Raw genomic sequence first — 17,315 nt, forward strand, 5'->3', positions numbered from 1 at the left:
TCAGAGGTGGTTTACCTTGCCTTCTTCTGAGTTTGGATGCATCTTAATCTGGTGTCTCAGTTTTGACGTTCCGCCTTGGGTGCCCCTGCTAGGACTCTAGCCTCTTGGTCTAGACTCGTGACGACATTGCTCTCAGTGTCTTCAACACTCTCAAACCCCCTCACCACGTTAAGGTGTGCATCCTAGAGGGGGAAGCATTTATATCTAGGGGGAAATCTTGTAACTTCATCTTAATCAAAATGTGTTTGGTCCTCTCTACCAGAATAGATGGCCCTTCTTGTTCTGTGTGCATATTCTTAACAAAATTCAGACACCCCAGAAAATGATACGGTGTCCTCTATGCTATGCCAGTGCTTGTGGCCAGTGCTTATGATCTATGTGCATTTTTAAAAAGTTTGTATTGGTCTTCCCTGTTACTTACTTTGTTACGGCTCAGTTATTATTCTTAAAAGCTATTGATGTTGGTGACAGAAGGACTCATGGCAGGGTCAACAAACAATGATTTCTTGAAGAAGATGAAATTTCATAGATGACACTCTAAAGCAGCCTTTCCCAACCAGTGTGCCTCCAGATGTTGTTGGACCACAACTCCCATCAGCCTCAGCTAGCATTGCCAATGGTCAGGAAGATGGAAGTTGTGGTCCAACAACATCTGGAGGCACACTGGTTGGGAAAGGCTGCTCTAAAGTATGCATGGATGGCATCTCATAGAACACACTCTCCCAGATGCATGGAAGTATATGTGGTGCCTTAAATAATCTTCTAGGATGGGCACCAGTTTTTTTTTTCTTTCCTCTACATATTCACTATTTTTCGAATACATATATGCCCTTGTCTGTAGCATACATACAAAAGAAGCTCTGAACTGGGTGGGAACCCTCTCCTGCATGCATGGATGTATGACTTGTAGTGCCCAAAGCATGTTTCGGGGTGGGAACCCTCAGTTCCTTATATACTTTCTACATTCCTTGTTGTGCATAGATGCACATATCCGTTCCATGTGTCCACAAGAAAATCCATTCCAGACAGGATGCAGTGGCATCTTGTCAAGGACATGCTCCGCTTTGCTCAGGTGAATGATGTTTCATGGCCCACAGCAGATTTTGGAGTGGTCACCCCAAATTACATATCTTTCTCTACTTACTCTTCATTATTTTAGTTCTGCCCAGATGACCTTATGAGTGCCCTGCACCCAGCAGAAACTATAGTCCAGGTGGGAAGTACTGGCATCTTGTAGAGACCACCCTCTCCCTTCCTGGGATGTATGATTTGTCCTGGCAGCAGGGATGTAGTTGTCCAGGGGCTCAGGGAATCCTAGACTCCACACGTTTTTGGGAGCAGGGTCCCTATGTCTCCAGCATCATATAAGCTGGTCGGCATGAAAGGGGAGTGCGTTAGCTACTGAGAAGAGTCTTCTAATATGCTTCCTTGTCCTTTCCTGCTGATTAGAGCCAATCAGAGTGAAAGGAGGTGAGTCACCCACTGAGAAGACTCTTTTCAGTAGCTAATACTCTCCCCTTTCATATTGGTCGTCTCCTAGGGACATCAGTTGTTGTGGGAGAAGGCATGAACAAGGACCTCATTTTCAACCCAGGAGCAAAATAAGGGGGGGAGGGGGGTCTGGTTGTGGCTGAGACTATCATGAAGGGAGCCTGCACTTCTGAATTTGCCACTACACTACTGTCTGGCACAGTGCAGATTTTTGGGTGGGCACCCCCAGTTTCTTATTGTTTTCTGCATATTTTTGTCGCTTTGGGTTGTGCATAGATGCCCTTATCCCTGCCCTGCACCCAGCGAAAGCTCTGGGCCAGGCGGGACACACTGGCATCTTGTAGAGGACACCACCCTCCCCTTCCTTGGGGTGTATGAGTTGTCTTGGCCCAGAACAGACTGTGGGGTGGGCACACCCAGTTACTTATTTTTTATGATTTTATGACATCATTATGCATTTATGAGCATTTCAGAAGCCTGATAATTATGATTGAATAAATTTGTTGCTATTCTTGACGGGGAGAGTCCCCAGATCACAGCGATATATGATACGGGGTACCTCGACATATATTTTGGAGTTCAGAGACATGTTAACTTTGGCTTGGAGTTACTGTAGCTGTGAACTTGTCTTTTTTTAGTGTTTTTAACTTTCAAGCAAATAAGGAACTGGGAACTAGGAACCAACTTCAGCGTTGTTATGTTATCTGAGACAGATGGGAGTTGTAGTCCAACAACATCTGGAGGGCACTATGTTGAAGACCCAATTAGATTAACACAACTCCCTTCCCACCTACCCATCTGTTTCAAACACATCCAGAAAAGTATGTCTCTTAAAATCTATGTGTGACATTGTGTTCCTTTCAGAGGTAAAAATTAATCTGCAATCCTATATAGTTATCCATTTAACTCAATGAGGCTTAATTGGAGTAGACATATATAGGACTGGACTCCACCAGAATACATTTCAGCATTTCAGGGGCTATACTTTATTAATGCTGTACCAGCTACAACTACCAACTGCCACTTATGTGCATATATTGTCTCAGCCTAAGGTACCTCACAGGGTTGTTGCAAAAATAAACGGGGTGAGGGAATGGCAATGGTCATGACATTCACAAATCAAAAATAAATCTTGGGAGGGGGCACACACAAGTAATAAGATGTCTGACAGATAGAATGTTAACAGGTGAAGCTTTCCCCATAATTGTATTTCCATACAAAAAAGGCTTACTCCATTTAATTTCTACCTGCCCCACAGTTGTCCATAAGAGCCTGATCTCCTGCAATGCCGCCCCTAAACCATGCAAAGAACTCAAGCCCAAAAAAAACCCACCACAGAATTTGGGCAATTTTTTAAAAAAAAGAACATCTGTAAAAGTATGAAATATGACATTCTCAGGCAAAAGGAAGTTATGAGACAGTAGAATAAAAACCCACACACAAAGCCTTGACAAAGAGTGACAAAAATACTCTGAGCGTTTTCACATTTTAAATTTTTACTCATCATAGTTTTTGCTTATTTATTGACTTGGGCCAGTCCCTAACTCTCAGCCCAGCCTACCTCACAGGGCTGTTGTGAAGATACAGAAGGCAGAATTAAAATGGGAAAAAAGGAAACTCAGGCTGCAATGCAATACATGTCTACTCAGAAGTAAGCTTTATTGGGATCAATGGGACTTACTCCCAGGTAAGTGTGTACACAATACACACTTGCCTGGGAATAAGTCTCATTAAACCCAATGGGACTTACTTCTGAGTAGACAAGTACTGGATTGCAGGTTAGTCCTTGTATTGAAATGGAACTGGACTGCCTTCAAGTCAGTTCCGACTTATGGCGACCCTATGAATAGGGTTTTCACGGTAAGCGGTATTCAGAGGGGGTTTACCATTACCTTTCTCTGAGGCTGAGAGGCAGTGACTGGCTTAAGGTTCATGAGCTGTGTGGCTATTCGAACTCTGGTCTTCCAGGTCATAGTCCAGCACCTTAACCACTACACCACACTGGTTCCCACATGCATCTTTGTACTAGAAAGGGTCATATTTTTTCTCTCCCTCCCCCCGCAAATTCGTACAGCTTCAGCCAGACCTTATCTTGCCTAATTATATCCTATACCCAGTTTGATTTACCTGGGAGTAAGCTCCAGTAAACATAAAGAGACTTCTGAGTATACTTGTATATATTGTACTGTAAGTCAGCTATACAGTCATTTTTAACAAGTGCCTGTTTGAAACTCTTTGCATTTGCCATGGGGAGGAGGATTTGCACAAAAGAGCTTCCATGGAATATCTTCCTCACAAGACAAAGATGCATCCTGCTTGTTAGGAAGAAAGGAAGGGCAGGAAAGAAAACTGGAAGCAGCAGTGCTTTAGGACCCTGGCTGCTTGCTGCTGCAACTTTTGCCTGCCCCTGGCTCACGCTGAAGCTATGGCTTTTGGCTCGTGTCTCTCCCGCTGGTAAGAGAGGAGAGATGGGGAGGGAGGCAGAAGCCACCTCAAGCTTTGCGCGCCACACACACACCTTTGCAGCCAGTTCTTCATGTCCATTTTTCTGCTGCCTCCTTGCCCTCCGGTTCCTTTCTCCCTCCACTCCTGTCCATTTTTAAACAATTGTTTTCTCCACCCCTTCTCGCTGTCCACCTCCTCTGTCGTCGCCTCCTAAGCACCCATACAGCACAAGGGAAGAGCAATGCTGCACAGAAGCCCAATTTGAAGCACATGATTTTTATCCACAAATCAGAGGAGCAGAAGACTTCCCCTGCCCCCCCCCAAGTAACGCCGCAAAGTAACGCTGGAAACGTAATGAAGTTATCCACTCGTTACTCAAAAATGTAATAAATTACAGGTAATTCGTTATTTGTAACTAGTTACTTCCAACCTCTGGTATTAAGGTCAGATGTTCCAAAATGTATCCTCATATTGTGCAGTGGAGCTAATGGTTTGGGCCTGCAGATCACTATCTTGTCACCCCTTCCTCTCTTCTCTGCTGATAACAGCCAGAAATGTTCTGTCCTTGATGCCAAAAGGAATGCCCAATTATGTTTTCATCAACTTTTCAAGGGGTGCTTTACTGTTCTGTAGCAAGTAAACTTTAGGCCACCAGCTAATTCCCCTTGCTATTGAGGTTGTTCTCTTGGGGATAGGACTGCCAGACTTTGGCCTGGGCATGTTGCTTTTAATCCGTTGGGAATTAGTTTTTTAAGTCAGGAATCGCCAACCTTTTTAGGCCTGTGAGCACAGTTGCAAACTGTTGTGGGCACCATGCGCACACCACAGTCTATTACGTTGGCTTCATTGGACTGCTTTTTTAAAGCCTAATTTTAATGGACCCACAGGTACCACATTGGCAAACCCTGTTCTAAGTTAACTACTCAGCCAAATCTCAAGCCTATACCAAACTAATATTGATGAAGTAGACTCTAGTAGTCCACAAAATGTTGCCCCACTGTAATTTTGTAAGTCTTGTAAGTTGTTGCGAGACTTTGTTTTAACACTGGCTAGTGGGAAAATACAGCAGTCACCTCCCACCATAGGGTCTGTCAGGTTGGCATTTGGCCCCTTTTCTATGCTGTCCGTCCCTGTAATGCTTCCTGAAAAAAATCCTGTGATTCTAGACACACTGTTGTCTCTACTTTGAACAAGAGGGCCCTTTTAAAATACTTCCAAAAGGAGTAGTTACATTAACTCATGTAGGTGCTTAAGGTTAAATGTATGATTTATGTCCTGTCCTGAATATAAATTGGAGCCTGAGTTGAACTATAGCCCATGAGACTTTTTTACAAATTGTGCTTGGGAACGAAGGACTATTTCTCATTTGAGAGATGCCCAGTTTGCAGAAGGTTCTGGTGATTTATTGCCTTATTTCGCTGTTATACACTCAGAGCAAATGTACTTTTTGAAGTTTAGGATCAGTTGCCTCTGATCTAGTCATAATACCACAGCCTTTGTAACATAGATATGAACATATAAAAGTTTAATTAGCTTTTGTTGGCTTTAATCCCACAGATATTTGCCTCTCCCAAGTTGATATAATTTTAAGACTGACTCAACATAAGAGTCAACCATTTGTTGCAGATAGTTTGTTCTTTAAGCTGAACTGCATTTCACAGAATCAAATACAGAAGCTATGAAAATGTGTTAATTTCTGTTTTCCCTTAGAAATTTCACTCTACCACAGAGTTGGTCATCCTCCAAGCATATACAGCCTTAATAGAACAAGAGTTGCTTCTTTCATACATTGGTCTGTGTTTCATATTAGCATTGATGTGGATTTCATTAGGCATAATCAATCACTGCACACTACCAGGCAGATCTGAGAGCAGCTGTTACCAGATTCAAGTTTTTTACATATGAGAAGGGGAAGAGCTAGCAGTTAGCTGAAGCCTTCTTCTTCTTCTTCTTCATCATCATCATCATCATCATCTTTATTTTTACCCCGCCCTTTTTCCAAAGCTGGAAGTCAGGGCTGCTTACAAGTAAAAACAAATACATATAATAAAAACATACAAAAACCTGCAATTAAAATTAAATTAAACTATATACGACATTAAGACCTTTAAACATACACTTAAAATGGTTAAAAACAGTTTACAGTTGTAACATTAGCACTAATCCCTCTCCAAGGCTGGCTGGCTGCTTCCATAGCTTGACTTGATTTTCTTTCTGATTTGACCCAGCTACTTTGGCCTCTCATGCCATTACTCTCTTGACCAGTTTGGTAGCATAGTCTTGGATGTTCCAGTTGTGCTTTCCAGGTGAAGTTGTGGATAAGCTTTAAGACTGCATTTTTATGTGCTTTAGCCTATTCACTAATATGTTAATCAGAAATGGCAATATTTTTACATTGTTTCATCCCTGGCAATTTTGCATTTTCTTTTGGAGTGCCCTTTAACAAGTTTCACTCCCTATCTGACCTGGAAGTCTTGAATTTGGTAGTCATGAGCCATAAAAGGATAAAAGCCTGAGTAGCTGGAGGTTTCTGCCACTGTAACCACAGCCATCCCTTAGAGGTGCCTAACTAAGGATCTTTCACTAAAGCCTATCTACAACTTAAACATGAAAATATACTTCATTGCCTGAAACTTATCCCTTATTCTGAAAATACCTTCCACTGTTTTATAGTTTTCTTTGTTCCTTCAATTTAAACATTAAAAAATGGAAGAGACAGCATCAGAAAACAGTATACACGTCAGCAGAGCAGATCTCACATGATAGTGAAGGCTTATTCTTTATTTTTAAAAGGTATAAAATGTCCATCTCGTTTTGAATGATGTTTTTCAAAGGCAGTGGATTCAGTTATGTTTAGAGCCTGACATATGCAGTCAAAAGCAGAGATTGGAAGATTACTTTTAAAAAGTAATAAATTACAGTTACAGTTGCATGGCCCAGAAAAGTAGTAATTACCGTTACAATTACAATCGCTCTGAAAGTAACGGATTACTTTACTTTTCTTCCAAAGTAATCACTATAATTACATTTCAGTTACTTAAAAAAAACACCTACAAGGTGCTGGCCTTGGCTGCTGCACATCTAAGTAGCCTAAAACAACATTAAAAATAAACAGGTAGTAGAATAATTATTTTTATTCATAAGATAGCAATGGTGGTCTCTCCGCTGGTGAGGGTGGTGGGGAGGGAGGCTGAGGGCACTACTCAGATCTTTGCACACCAAACCAAGTGCGACCCCCCCACTCAGCCAGCCAGCATAATCTCTCTCACTTAACCACCTCCCAGACCCTGCCCTGCCACCAAATTACTCAAGCAAACATTTTCCCCTGAGATGCAAAAAAGTTAAAATACTGCAAATGCAGCACAGTAGCCAGAGAGGGTAGTGGAGGCCACTTTGTGTGCCAAGTGCAAACACATCTCTCTCTCTCTCTCTCACACACACACACACCCACACACACACCCACACCCACACACACACACACACACCCACGTCATCTTTCACCTCCACAGTTATTTATCTCCATTCTGTTGCTGCCTCCTTCTCCTCCTTTATCCATTCTTGACCTCCAGATCCTTTTCCCCTCCACTTCATTCTTCACCATTATCCATTTTTTAAAATAATTGTTTTCTCCATTCCACCCCGTCTCACTCTCCGCCTCCTCCCTCGTCGCCTCCTGCCCATCCACAAAGCATGAGGAAAGAGCGACACTGCAGAGAAGCCCAGTTTGAGGCACAGGATTTTCATCCACAAATCAGAGGAGCAGAAGACTTCCACTGCTCCCCCCCCCAAGTAATGCCCAAAAGTAATTCTGGAAACGTTACAATTACTCCACAAAAGTAGTAAAATTACTCCTAGTTCTATTACAATCAAAATGTAAAGGAATTACCCACTCGTTACTCAAAAAAGTAATGAATTACAAGTAATTCGTTACTTGTAACTGGTTACTTCCAAGCTCTGGTCAAAAGGATCTCTGGTTAGGTAGCAGTATTGGGGCAGGCGTTTAGAGGAGGAACACTGGGCTAGATCAGCCAGTGGTCGAAAGGCAACTTCATCTGTTCATTTGTGGGAATCTTTAAGCTAGGATCAACTCTTGATAATGTGTGGTGCCTGCAGAAGCATATAGAGAGAGCTTGCAATCCTTCTAAGGCTCACCCTTTGGGAACATGATTGCATAGTCAGAAATGAGCTGCATCCGAAATGTTTTTTTTTTTGTGCTTATTATCCGACAAAGAAAATGAGGAATGTGTTTACAAACTTATCAGTGGAATGATGTACATTTTCAAAGCATGAATACATTGTGTTGGTGATATACCTGCCACGTCTATCAAATCCAAATGTTATAAATGCATTTGAAGGAGTAAGGATATTGACAGCAAAAATGGGAACCTGCTTAGTTGCAATCAGATGGGCAGTTACCTTGGAGAAAAAGCCAGGCTTCTAAATACTCCACTCATCTTCACATGCTATTAACAGTGCTCAATGAGGTGAAGGGATAATCTGCCAAGGATAGTAGTCCATATCAGGACTCTTCCCTATCTCCTTTCCCCCCCCCCACCTATTCCACCTCCCTTTTCTTGATTGATAGAAAAAAGGGATATTGAGGGACAGATCTTTGTCTGGTGCAGACTGGTTAAGCTTCATTGATAGTGTAGCTACTCGATTTATGCAAGCTGCCTGGAACTTTAATAATTTATTTCAGCTCTTAACAAACTTTATCCCTGAAGGCTCAAGGAAGAAATCTTTTCTATAAGAGAACTTAAGATAGTACTAATCAAAGTATTAAATGCAGCTAAAAGATCTTCCCCTTCCTCCTGAGTTTATCTCCAGCTGGCCTTTAAGTCTAGCTAGAAAAACCATGCATAGAATTTGGAAAACAACTGGGCTTCAGCTAGAATGTAGCCACAAAGATGTTCTTCCCTGTGTCTGAATCCCACTGTTGGAAAGACACAAGGGATAATGTTGGGGCTCACCATCAATATTTATGATGCAAGGGGGGGAAAGCTACACATGTCTGTGAGCTTCATCCTGAAATGATTGGAGTGGATAAGTTGAGAGATGCTCTCAGACAACCCCAGGATGAGGTTTCAGCAGTCAAGGGGTTGTATCCAGTGCCAGTCCTACTCACAGTAGACCCATTGAAATTAATGGACAGGATTAACTTAGGTCCATTAATTTCATTGGGTCAACTCAGAGTAGAATTTAGCTGGATACAGTTCCCAATGTGTAACTTAACAGTAGGGTGAGCTTTTATGAGTAATATGTAATGTCTTCAGACCCATACAGTTTCTCACTTTCCACATACTATTAACTCATATCTAAACTTTAGAGCAGGTTGCCTCCCCTGTTTTTTAAGCTGTGACCATTTGTATGTAAACAAGGATGGAATTAACACATGGTTGCTCTCTTTCCCCACCTCCCAGGTGAAAGAGCTGAATGTGGTACGACCAGGTAAGTGGGAACTTATCTTTTTTCCCTCATTTTGCTTTCTGGGAACTAGTTGGCATTGCTACTGCAAGAGGAATTGCATCTGCTAGAAGCAGGGTTTTTTGGGGGGTGGTGGTGTAAAAATCCTCTAGTCATGGGCTGTGAAGGAGCCACACCCTGCTTTGGTGGCCTACTCTTGCCTGCATTGCCTAAATGGATTAATTACAACGATGATAAAACAAGTCCTTGTTTCTCCTGCAGTGAAATTTTTAGCTATCTGGCTCCAAAATAATGAGGAACGCTGTGTCAGCTCAGTGCATTGCAGTGTCTTCATGAATGCATTGGAGTTTGTTCAGCTATTCCTACTTTGTTGACGATAGTGAGCAGCCCTCTTAACCTGGTTGTCAGAGCCTCCCTTGCTTGCCAGTATCCATTTGAGGCCAGAATATGGAATCTATATGCCCACCTGCGACTCTTAAGATTAATCCCCTTATGATTTTTGGCACAGAGTGCCTGGTAAATGATCCACTCTCTGTGGCAAAAAGGAGGGGGAGGAGCCATCAGGAATAAAAGTAGATATTGGATTATTAGGGGAAGGGAGAGTCAGGAGAAGTCTAAGCGTCTTTGAAAGGAAAGGAGTCAGTTCAGAAGGATAAGTGGGGTCTAGGAAGCTGAGAAGAGAGCTGCTGACAAATTGGACAAATTGGAAGAGCATAACCTGATTCAGTTAGTAGTGAAAAAGCCATTCAGCAATAATAGGCAGTGGTGATGAAAGGTCACTTAAGGAAGGATTGAACAGGTGAGACGGAGGGAGGAGGAAAAATGCACTGTGTTTATGGAACAGGGGGAAATACATATTTAGAAGTATGTGTGTGTGTGTGTGTATAACAAGGTTGGCCAAAATTCTTAAGTGTAAAGAGCATGTGCAAACAAACCATTGAGAGCCTCAAAATGCACAGTCCCTGCACGCTGCTGTTTCTCTTCCTCCATCCCCTCCCTGCTATTTCATCCTATAATCTGAACTGTATCGCCCCACCCCTTCATTTTCCATTCCAAATCATCCTACATTACAAATTTCCATCCGTTTGAAACTGACTCAATTGTTATGGTTACATGTAAGATGTCTGGGGACAGCATCTGTGTGGGGCTTTTATTTATTTTTATTGAGCTGAGAATGGTCTATTAAGAGATCCCTAGTGCCCTCCCAGTGCTACAATTATCAGGGGTCCTTGAGAGGAGCTGTAACCATTAAAGTTGTAGAAACCTTTCATGCTGATGTGCTGTGGTAGTCCAACATAGCCATCGTATTTCTCTTGTTAATTCCTGGCCAGATCAGTGGTACCTCCCTGTCTTTCCAAAGCCTGCATTGGGACAGTGCAGGTAGTGCTGCTACAGTTGCTGTTTCCTACTAGGCTCCATTGGTACCAGGAAAGGGGTGGGGAAATGTGATTACCCCAATTGTTACCAGCTGGGGGTCCGGTCTCTTGGGAGCAATAACTATTGTATCATCTGCAGGTTTTTTTTTCTGATTTAAAAGCTTCAGTGGGGGAAAGAAAAGTTTCTGTCCCAAATATTTACCTGCTAGGTTCAATAGTAGCTTCTCAGGTGCTTGTTTCTTGAATGAATGTGTGACTATATGACCTTGATGATGATGGCTCTGTGCAGATTGCTTCTTTTTTGCTTATGTAAAATAAGAAGCTCTAAACATCTGAAATTCATTTCACTCAATGAGCTGAGCAAAGCACAGACTTCTTTTTTTCTTGCACAGGCTTTTTTTTTCTTGCACCAAAAGCAGGTTCTGGTACAGTACGTAGAGTCATTTAAAATGTTGAATGTTTTCAGCTGAGGATGAGGAAGATAGAGGTTGGTGAGGACAGTTTTTTCTGTTGCTTGTAGAATTCTCAAATAAATGCAGCAATTGCTTTTCATCTCAGTTGCAATAAATTTGTAAACATATGTATATATAGAACAGTAGGGTGTAGGACTCTAATCTACAGGACAGCAGAATTGCTAAACTCTTTTTAATACTGCTTCAATGTTTAATAAACTGCTGTATTAGCAAATAAATTAAGAAAATTATTTTGTAAATGTTAGCAGAGATAGGTATTAGAGCAGCCTTTCCCAACCAGTGTGCCTCCAGATGTTGTTGGACCACAACTCCCATCAGCCTCAGCTAGCATTGCCAATGGTCAGGAAGATGGGAGTTGTAGTCCAACAACATCTGGAGGCACACTGGTTGGGAAAGGCTGTATTAGAGAATCCCTTGTATGTGAAGCTCTTTTCTCAGCCAAGCTTATGAAATACTGGATTGTGTGTCATGTTGGTCAGTGCAGACTATGGAAAAACAACCTTTTTAATTAGCTGCAAATGAATTTTAATTTCCAGGCCTGTCAAAAGAGGTAGAATGCATTTCCTTCTCTCAGAATGCAGTGAGCCCTCCCTTTTAGTCAGAGATGACAATGGGTAGATATGAGAAAGAGTTGATATAATACTTTAAAATGCCAGAACCATGGTAGGATGAGGGAATGAATCCAACTGAAGTTATTAGAACTTTCCTGAGAAGAACAGAACTATGTCTGCACTGCAAATGTATTGGTTATTATATGTAATGTTTAACTGTCTTATAGTCAGTATTTTTATTCTGCTCAGAATGGGTTATGTTTTAAAAACAAATAAGATAGTATCCAAACTTTTTGAACCTAAGAGCCAGTAAAAGCGCAATAACATGTTTGTGCTCTCTCTCCTCACACAAACACACACACACACACACACAGACAGCATCATTACACCCATGCCTTCCCTTGCACACTAAGCCCATCTTCCTCCAATAAATATTCCTACCACACATCGAGTCAGCGCACCAATACCCCTGTGCCATCTTCTGCAGCAGTCAAATGGGTTCTTTTCCACCACACTCTTGGTATCCATCACGAAAGAACCCTAGTATCTCTATTATCATTCCAGTGCCTTCTAACAAGGCACTGGAATGATACTGTAAACCACCCAGAGAGCTTCAGCTATGGGGCGCTATATAAGTACAATAAATAAATAAATAAATAACAAGTGGCTGTGTGGAAGTCCCTCCATGAGAGTACTAGGGCTTGCCACTTCCTCGTGCTCATAAGCAAAGCTTGTTGCATGTTTCTAAAGTTATACTGGGTATCTGTCTCTGCCTGTTCAACATTTGTTGCAGGCAATGGATGGCTAGGCTGTGACATGTTTTTCTCCCAGGCTGTCATCTCAAAGCTTTGTTATGCTTCTAATTAGATAGCCAACTGAAAAGGAAAAGCAGCAGTACTGTGTTCAGCGGTAGGGAATCTGTGGCCCTCCAGATGTTGTTGAACTACAGCTCCTATTATATACTTACCCATTGGTCATGCTGGCTGGGACTGCTAGTAGTTAGGACTCCAACAATATCTGAAGGGCCACGGCTTGCCCATCCATGGTGCACTGTGTTGTCATGTAGCAAGCTGTGCCTCAAACACAAATAAATTCAGTGCACAAATCTTGTAAAATAGAGGATCATCCTTTGGAACGGAAAGATGCCATGTTAAAGGACTAGTGGACTGAAGGCTTAGGTCTCTAGGAATTGGTGCACGCATGTTCGTATTACTGATCTCAAACCACATTCCCAAATGTGCTATAAATTATCCATAATATTATGGATAGAAAAAGCACATCTATGTGTAATCTTCAATCCAGCTATGAGTGATATACATTATGAAACAAGAAGGATTTCTCACTTGTGGTGAGAATATTCTGTGAAAATTATCATGTAAAGTTTACTTACCTGAGCTTTAAGGCTAGGTTTTGTGATTTTATAAGGTAGGATGCCCATACTGTGCAGAGGTGATCAATATAAGTTCCTAATGTGAACAGATTGTGAAGTTTTATTGTCCAGTTTAACACCTGATATTTTGCAGCAACCTTTTGTTCTCAACAACTCCTATTTAGATGCGAGAAGGATCACCGCAGGTTCCTAACTTTGTTTAAACAAGTTAAGAGTTTTTGAGGGCTGCTTAAAAAGAGTTAAACATAAGAACATAAGAAGAGCCTGCTGGATCAGGCCAGTGGCCCATCTAGTCCAGCATCCTGTTCTCACAGTGGCCAACCAGGTGCCTGGGGGAAGCCCGCAAGCAGGACCCGAGTGCAAGAACACTCTCCCCTCCTGAGGCTTCCGGCAACTGGTTTTCAGAAGCATGCTGCCTCTGACTAGGGTGGCAGAGCACAGCCATCATGGCTAGTAGCCATTGATAGCCCTGTCCTCCATGAATTTGTCTAATCTTCTTTTAAAGCCATCCAAGCTGGTGCCCATTACTGCATCTTGTGGGAGCAAATTCCATAGTTTAACTATGCGCTGAGTAAAGAAGTACTTCCTTTTGTCTGTCCTGAATCTTCCAACATTCATCTTCTTTGAATGTCCACGAGTTCTAGTATTATGAGAGAGGGAGAAGAACTTTTCTCTATCCACTTTCTCAATGCCATGCATAATTTTATACACTTCTATCATGTCTCCTCTGACCCGCCTTTTCTCTAAACTAAAAAGCCCCAAATGCTGCAACCTTTCCTCGTAAGGGAGTCGCTCCATCCCCTTGATCATTCTGGTTGCCCTCCTCTGAACCTTTTCCAACTCTATAATATCCTTTTTGAGATGAGGCGACCAGAACTGTACACAGTATTCCAAATGCGGCCGCACCATAGATTTATACAACGGCATTATGATATCGGCTGTTTTATTTTCAATACCTTTCCTAATTATCGCTAGCATGGAATTTGCCTTTTTCACAGCTGCCGCACACTGGGTCGACATTTTCATCGTGCTGTCCACTACAACCCCGAGGTCTCTCTCCTGGTCGGTCACCGCCAGTTCAGACCCCAGGAGCGTATATGTGAAATTAAGATGTTTTGCTCCAATATGCATAATTTTACACTTGTTTATATTGAATTGCATTTGCCATTTTTCCGCCCATTCACTCAGTTTGGAGAGGTCTTTTTGGAGCTCTTCGCAATCCCTTTTTGTTTTAACAACCCTGAACAATTTAGTGTCATCAGCAAACTTGGCCACTTCACTGCTCACTCCTAATTCTAGGGCATTAATGAACAAGTTGAAAAGTACAGGTCCCAGTACCGATCCTTGAGGGACTCCACTTTCTACAGCCCTCCATTGGGAGAACTGTCCGTTTATTCCTACTCTCTGCTTTCTGCTTCTTAACCAATTCCTTATCCACAAGAGGGCCTCTCCTCTTATTCCATGACTGCTAAGCTTCTTCAGAAGCCTTTGGTGAGGTACCTTGTCAAACGCTTTTTGAAAGTCTAAGTACACTATGTCCACTGGATCACCTCTATCTATATGCTTGTTGACACTCTCAAAGAATTCTAATAGGTTACTGAGACAGGACTTTCCCTTGCAGAAGCCATGCTGGCTCTGCTTCAGCAAGGCTTGTTCTTCTATGTGCTTAGTTAATCTAGCTTTAATAATACTTTCTACCAGTTTTCCAGGGACAGAAGTTAAGCTAACTGGCCTGTAATTTCCGGGATCCCCTCTGGATCCCTTTTTGAATATTGGTGTTACATTTGCCACTTTGCAGTCCTCAGGCACGGAGGAGGACCCAAGGGACAAGTTACATATTTTAGTTAGCAGATCAGCAATTTCACCTTTGAGTTCTTTGAGAACTCTGGGGTGGATGCCATCCGGGCCCAGTGATTTGTCAGTTTTTATATTGTCCATTAAGCTTAGAACTTCCTCTCTCGTTACCACTCTTTGTCTCAGTTCCTCAGAATCCCTTCCTGCAAATGTTAGTTCAGGTTCAGGGATCTGCCCTATATCTTCCACTGTGAAGACAGATGCGAAGAATTCATTTAGCTTCTCTGCAATCTCCTTATCGTTTTTTAGTACACCTTTGACTCCCTTATCATCCAAGGGTCCAATTGTCTCCCTAGATGGTCTCCTGCTTTGAATGTATTTATAGAATTTTTTGTTGTTGGCTTTTATGTTCTTAGCAATGTGCTCCTCAAATTCTTTTTTAGCATCCCTTATTGTCTTCTTGCATTTCTTTTGCCAGAGTTTGTGTTCTTTTTTATTTTCTTCATTCGGACAAGACTTCCATTTTCTGAAGGAAGACTTTTTGCCTCTAAGAGCTTCCTTGACTTTGCTCGTTAACCATGCTGGCATCTTCTTGGCCCTGGCGGTACCTTTTCTGCTCTGCGGTATGCACTCCAGTTGCGCTTCTAATATCGTGTTTTTAAACAACTTCCAAGCATTTTCGAGTGATGTGACCCTCTGGACTTTGTTTTTCAGCTTTCTTTTTACCAATCCCCTCATTTTTGTGAAGTTTCCTCTTTTGAAGTCAAATGTGACCGTGTTGGATTTTCTTGGCAATTGGCCAGTTACATGTATGTTTAATTTAATAGCACTGTGGTCACTGCTCCCAATCGGTTCAACAACACTTACATCTCGCACCAGGTCCTGGTCCCCACTGAGGATTAAGTCCAGGGTTGCCGTTCCTCTGGTCGGTTCCATGACCAACTGGTCTAGGGAATAGTCATTTAGAATATCTAGAAACTTTGCTTCTTTGTCATGACTGGAACACATATGCAGCCAGTCTATGTCCGGGTAGTTGAAGTCACCCATTACTACCACATTTCCTAGTTTGGATGCTTCCTCAATTTCATATCTCATCTCAAGGTCTCCCTGAGCATTTTGATCAGGGGGACGATAGATCGTTCCCAGTATTAAGTCCCTCCTGGGGCATGGTATCACCACCCTCAACGATTCTGTGGAGGAGTCTGCCTCTTCTGGGGTTTCGAGCTTGCGGGATTCAATGCCTTCTTTCACGTAAAGAGCGACTCCGCCACCAATACATCCTGCCCTGTCCTTCCGATATAGTTTATATCCAGGGATAACCATATCCCACTGGTTTTCTCCATTCCACCAGGTCTCCGTTATGCTCACTATATCAATGCTCTCCTCTAAGACCAAGCACTCCAGTTCTCCCATCTTGGTTCGCAGGCTCCTAGCACTTGTAAGCAGTGTCTCTCTTCAAGTGTCTTTGGCACTTGTGGTTAGGCCTGTGGTAATTTTGCTCTTCTGAATTTATATCCTGTGCCCCTGTTCTCACAATGCCTACTTCTAGGCCTACCCCTTTTAAAATTTCATCATTTCTTTGGTTTTTATCCCAGGGGGGAAGTTTATTCCGAACCGGACCTTTCTCAGCTCCTGTCGGGTTTCCCCCCTCAGTCAGTTTAAAAGCTGCTCTGCCACCTTTTTAATTTTAAGTGCCAGCAGTCTGGTTCCATTCTGGTTCAAGTGGAGCCCGTCCCTTTTGTACAGGCCCGGCTTGTCCCAAAATGTTCCCCAGTGCCTAACAAATCCAAACCCTTCCACCCGACACCATCGTCTCATCCACGCATTGAGACTGCAAAGCTGGGCCTGTCTGGCTGGTGGAACCGGTAGCATTTCAGAGAAAGCCACCTTGGAGGTCCTGGCTTTCAGCATCCTACCTAGCAACCTAAATTTTGCTTCCAGGACCTCACGGCTGCATTTCCCCATGTCGTTGGTGCCAACATGCACCACGACCACTGACTCTTTCCCAGTACTGTCTACCAAACTATCTAAACGACGGGCGATATCCGCAACCTTCACACCAGGCAGGCAAAACACCTTGCGGTCTACACGCCCATCACACACCCCACTGTCTATGTTCCTAATGATCGAATCACCCCTCCACCCCCTGGAGATATATCCTTCTTGTCATATTTCCCCCCTTTCTACTCATTTGATAGAGTTTCTGTTACTTTTCAGAAATATCTAGAATTCAGCAGCAGGCTTGGGCTCCCTATTTGGGCTTCACTAGGTCCAGAGGCCTTTAGGTTCTTGTGCATGCCAACAATATAATTAGCATACATGAAGGCTTAAAGGCCTCTGGAAACAACTGCTGTAGCCTGCAAAATACACA

At 42.6% G+C, this 17,315-nt stretch overlaps 1 protein-coding gene across 2 annotated transcripts in view; it reads left to right on the forward strand.

Moving 5' to 3' along the window:
* The window catches only part of SRGAP3 (SLIT-ROBO Rho GTPase activating protein 3), a 332,528-nt gene that overhangs the window by 256,572 nt on the left and 58,641 nt on the right, over window positions 1-17,315 (forward strand). For both annotated transcript variants that reach the window (XM_061618521.1, XM_061618522.1), the window contains exon 11: window positions 9,357-9,384. In XM_061618521.1, coding sequence (XP_061474505.1) covers window positions 9,357-9,384 — 28 coding nt within the window. The remainder of the gene's footprint in view (window positions 1-9,356; window positions 9,385-17,315) is intronic.

This window comes from Rhineura floridana, chromosome 3 (genome assembly GCF_030035675.1).
Source record: "Rhineura floridana isolate rRhiFlo1 chromosome 3, rRhiFlo1.hap2, whole genome shotgun sequence".
Lineage (NCBI taxonomy): Eukaryota > Metazoa > Chordata > Lepidosauria > Squamata > Rhineuridae > Rhineura > Rhineura floridana.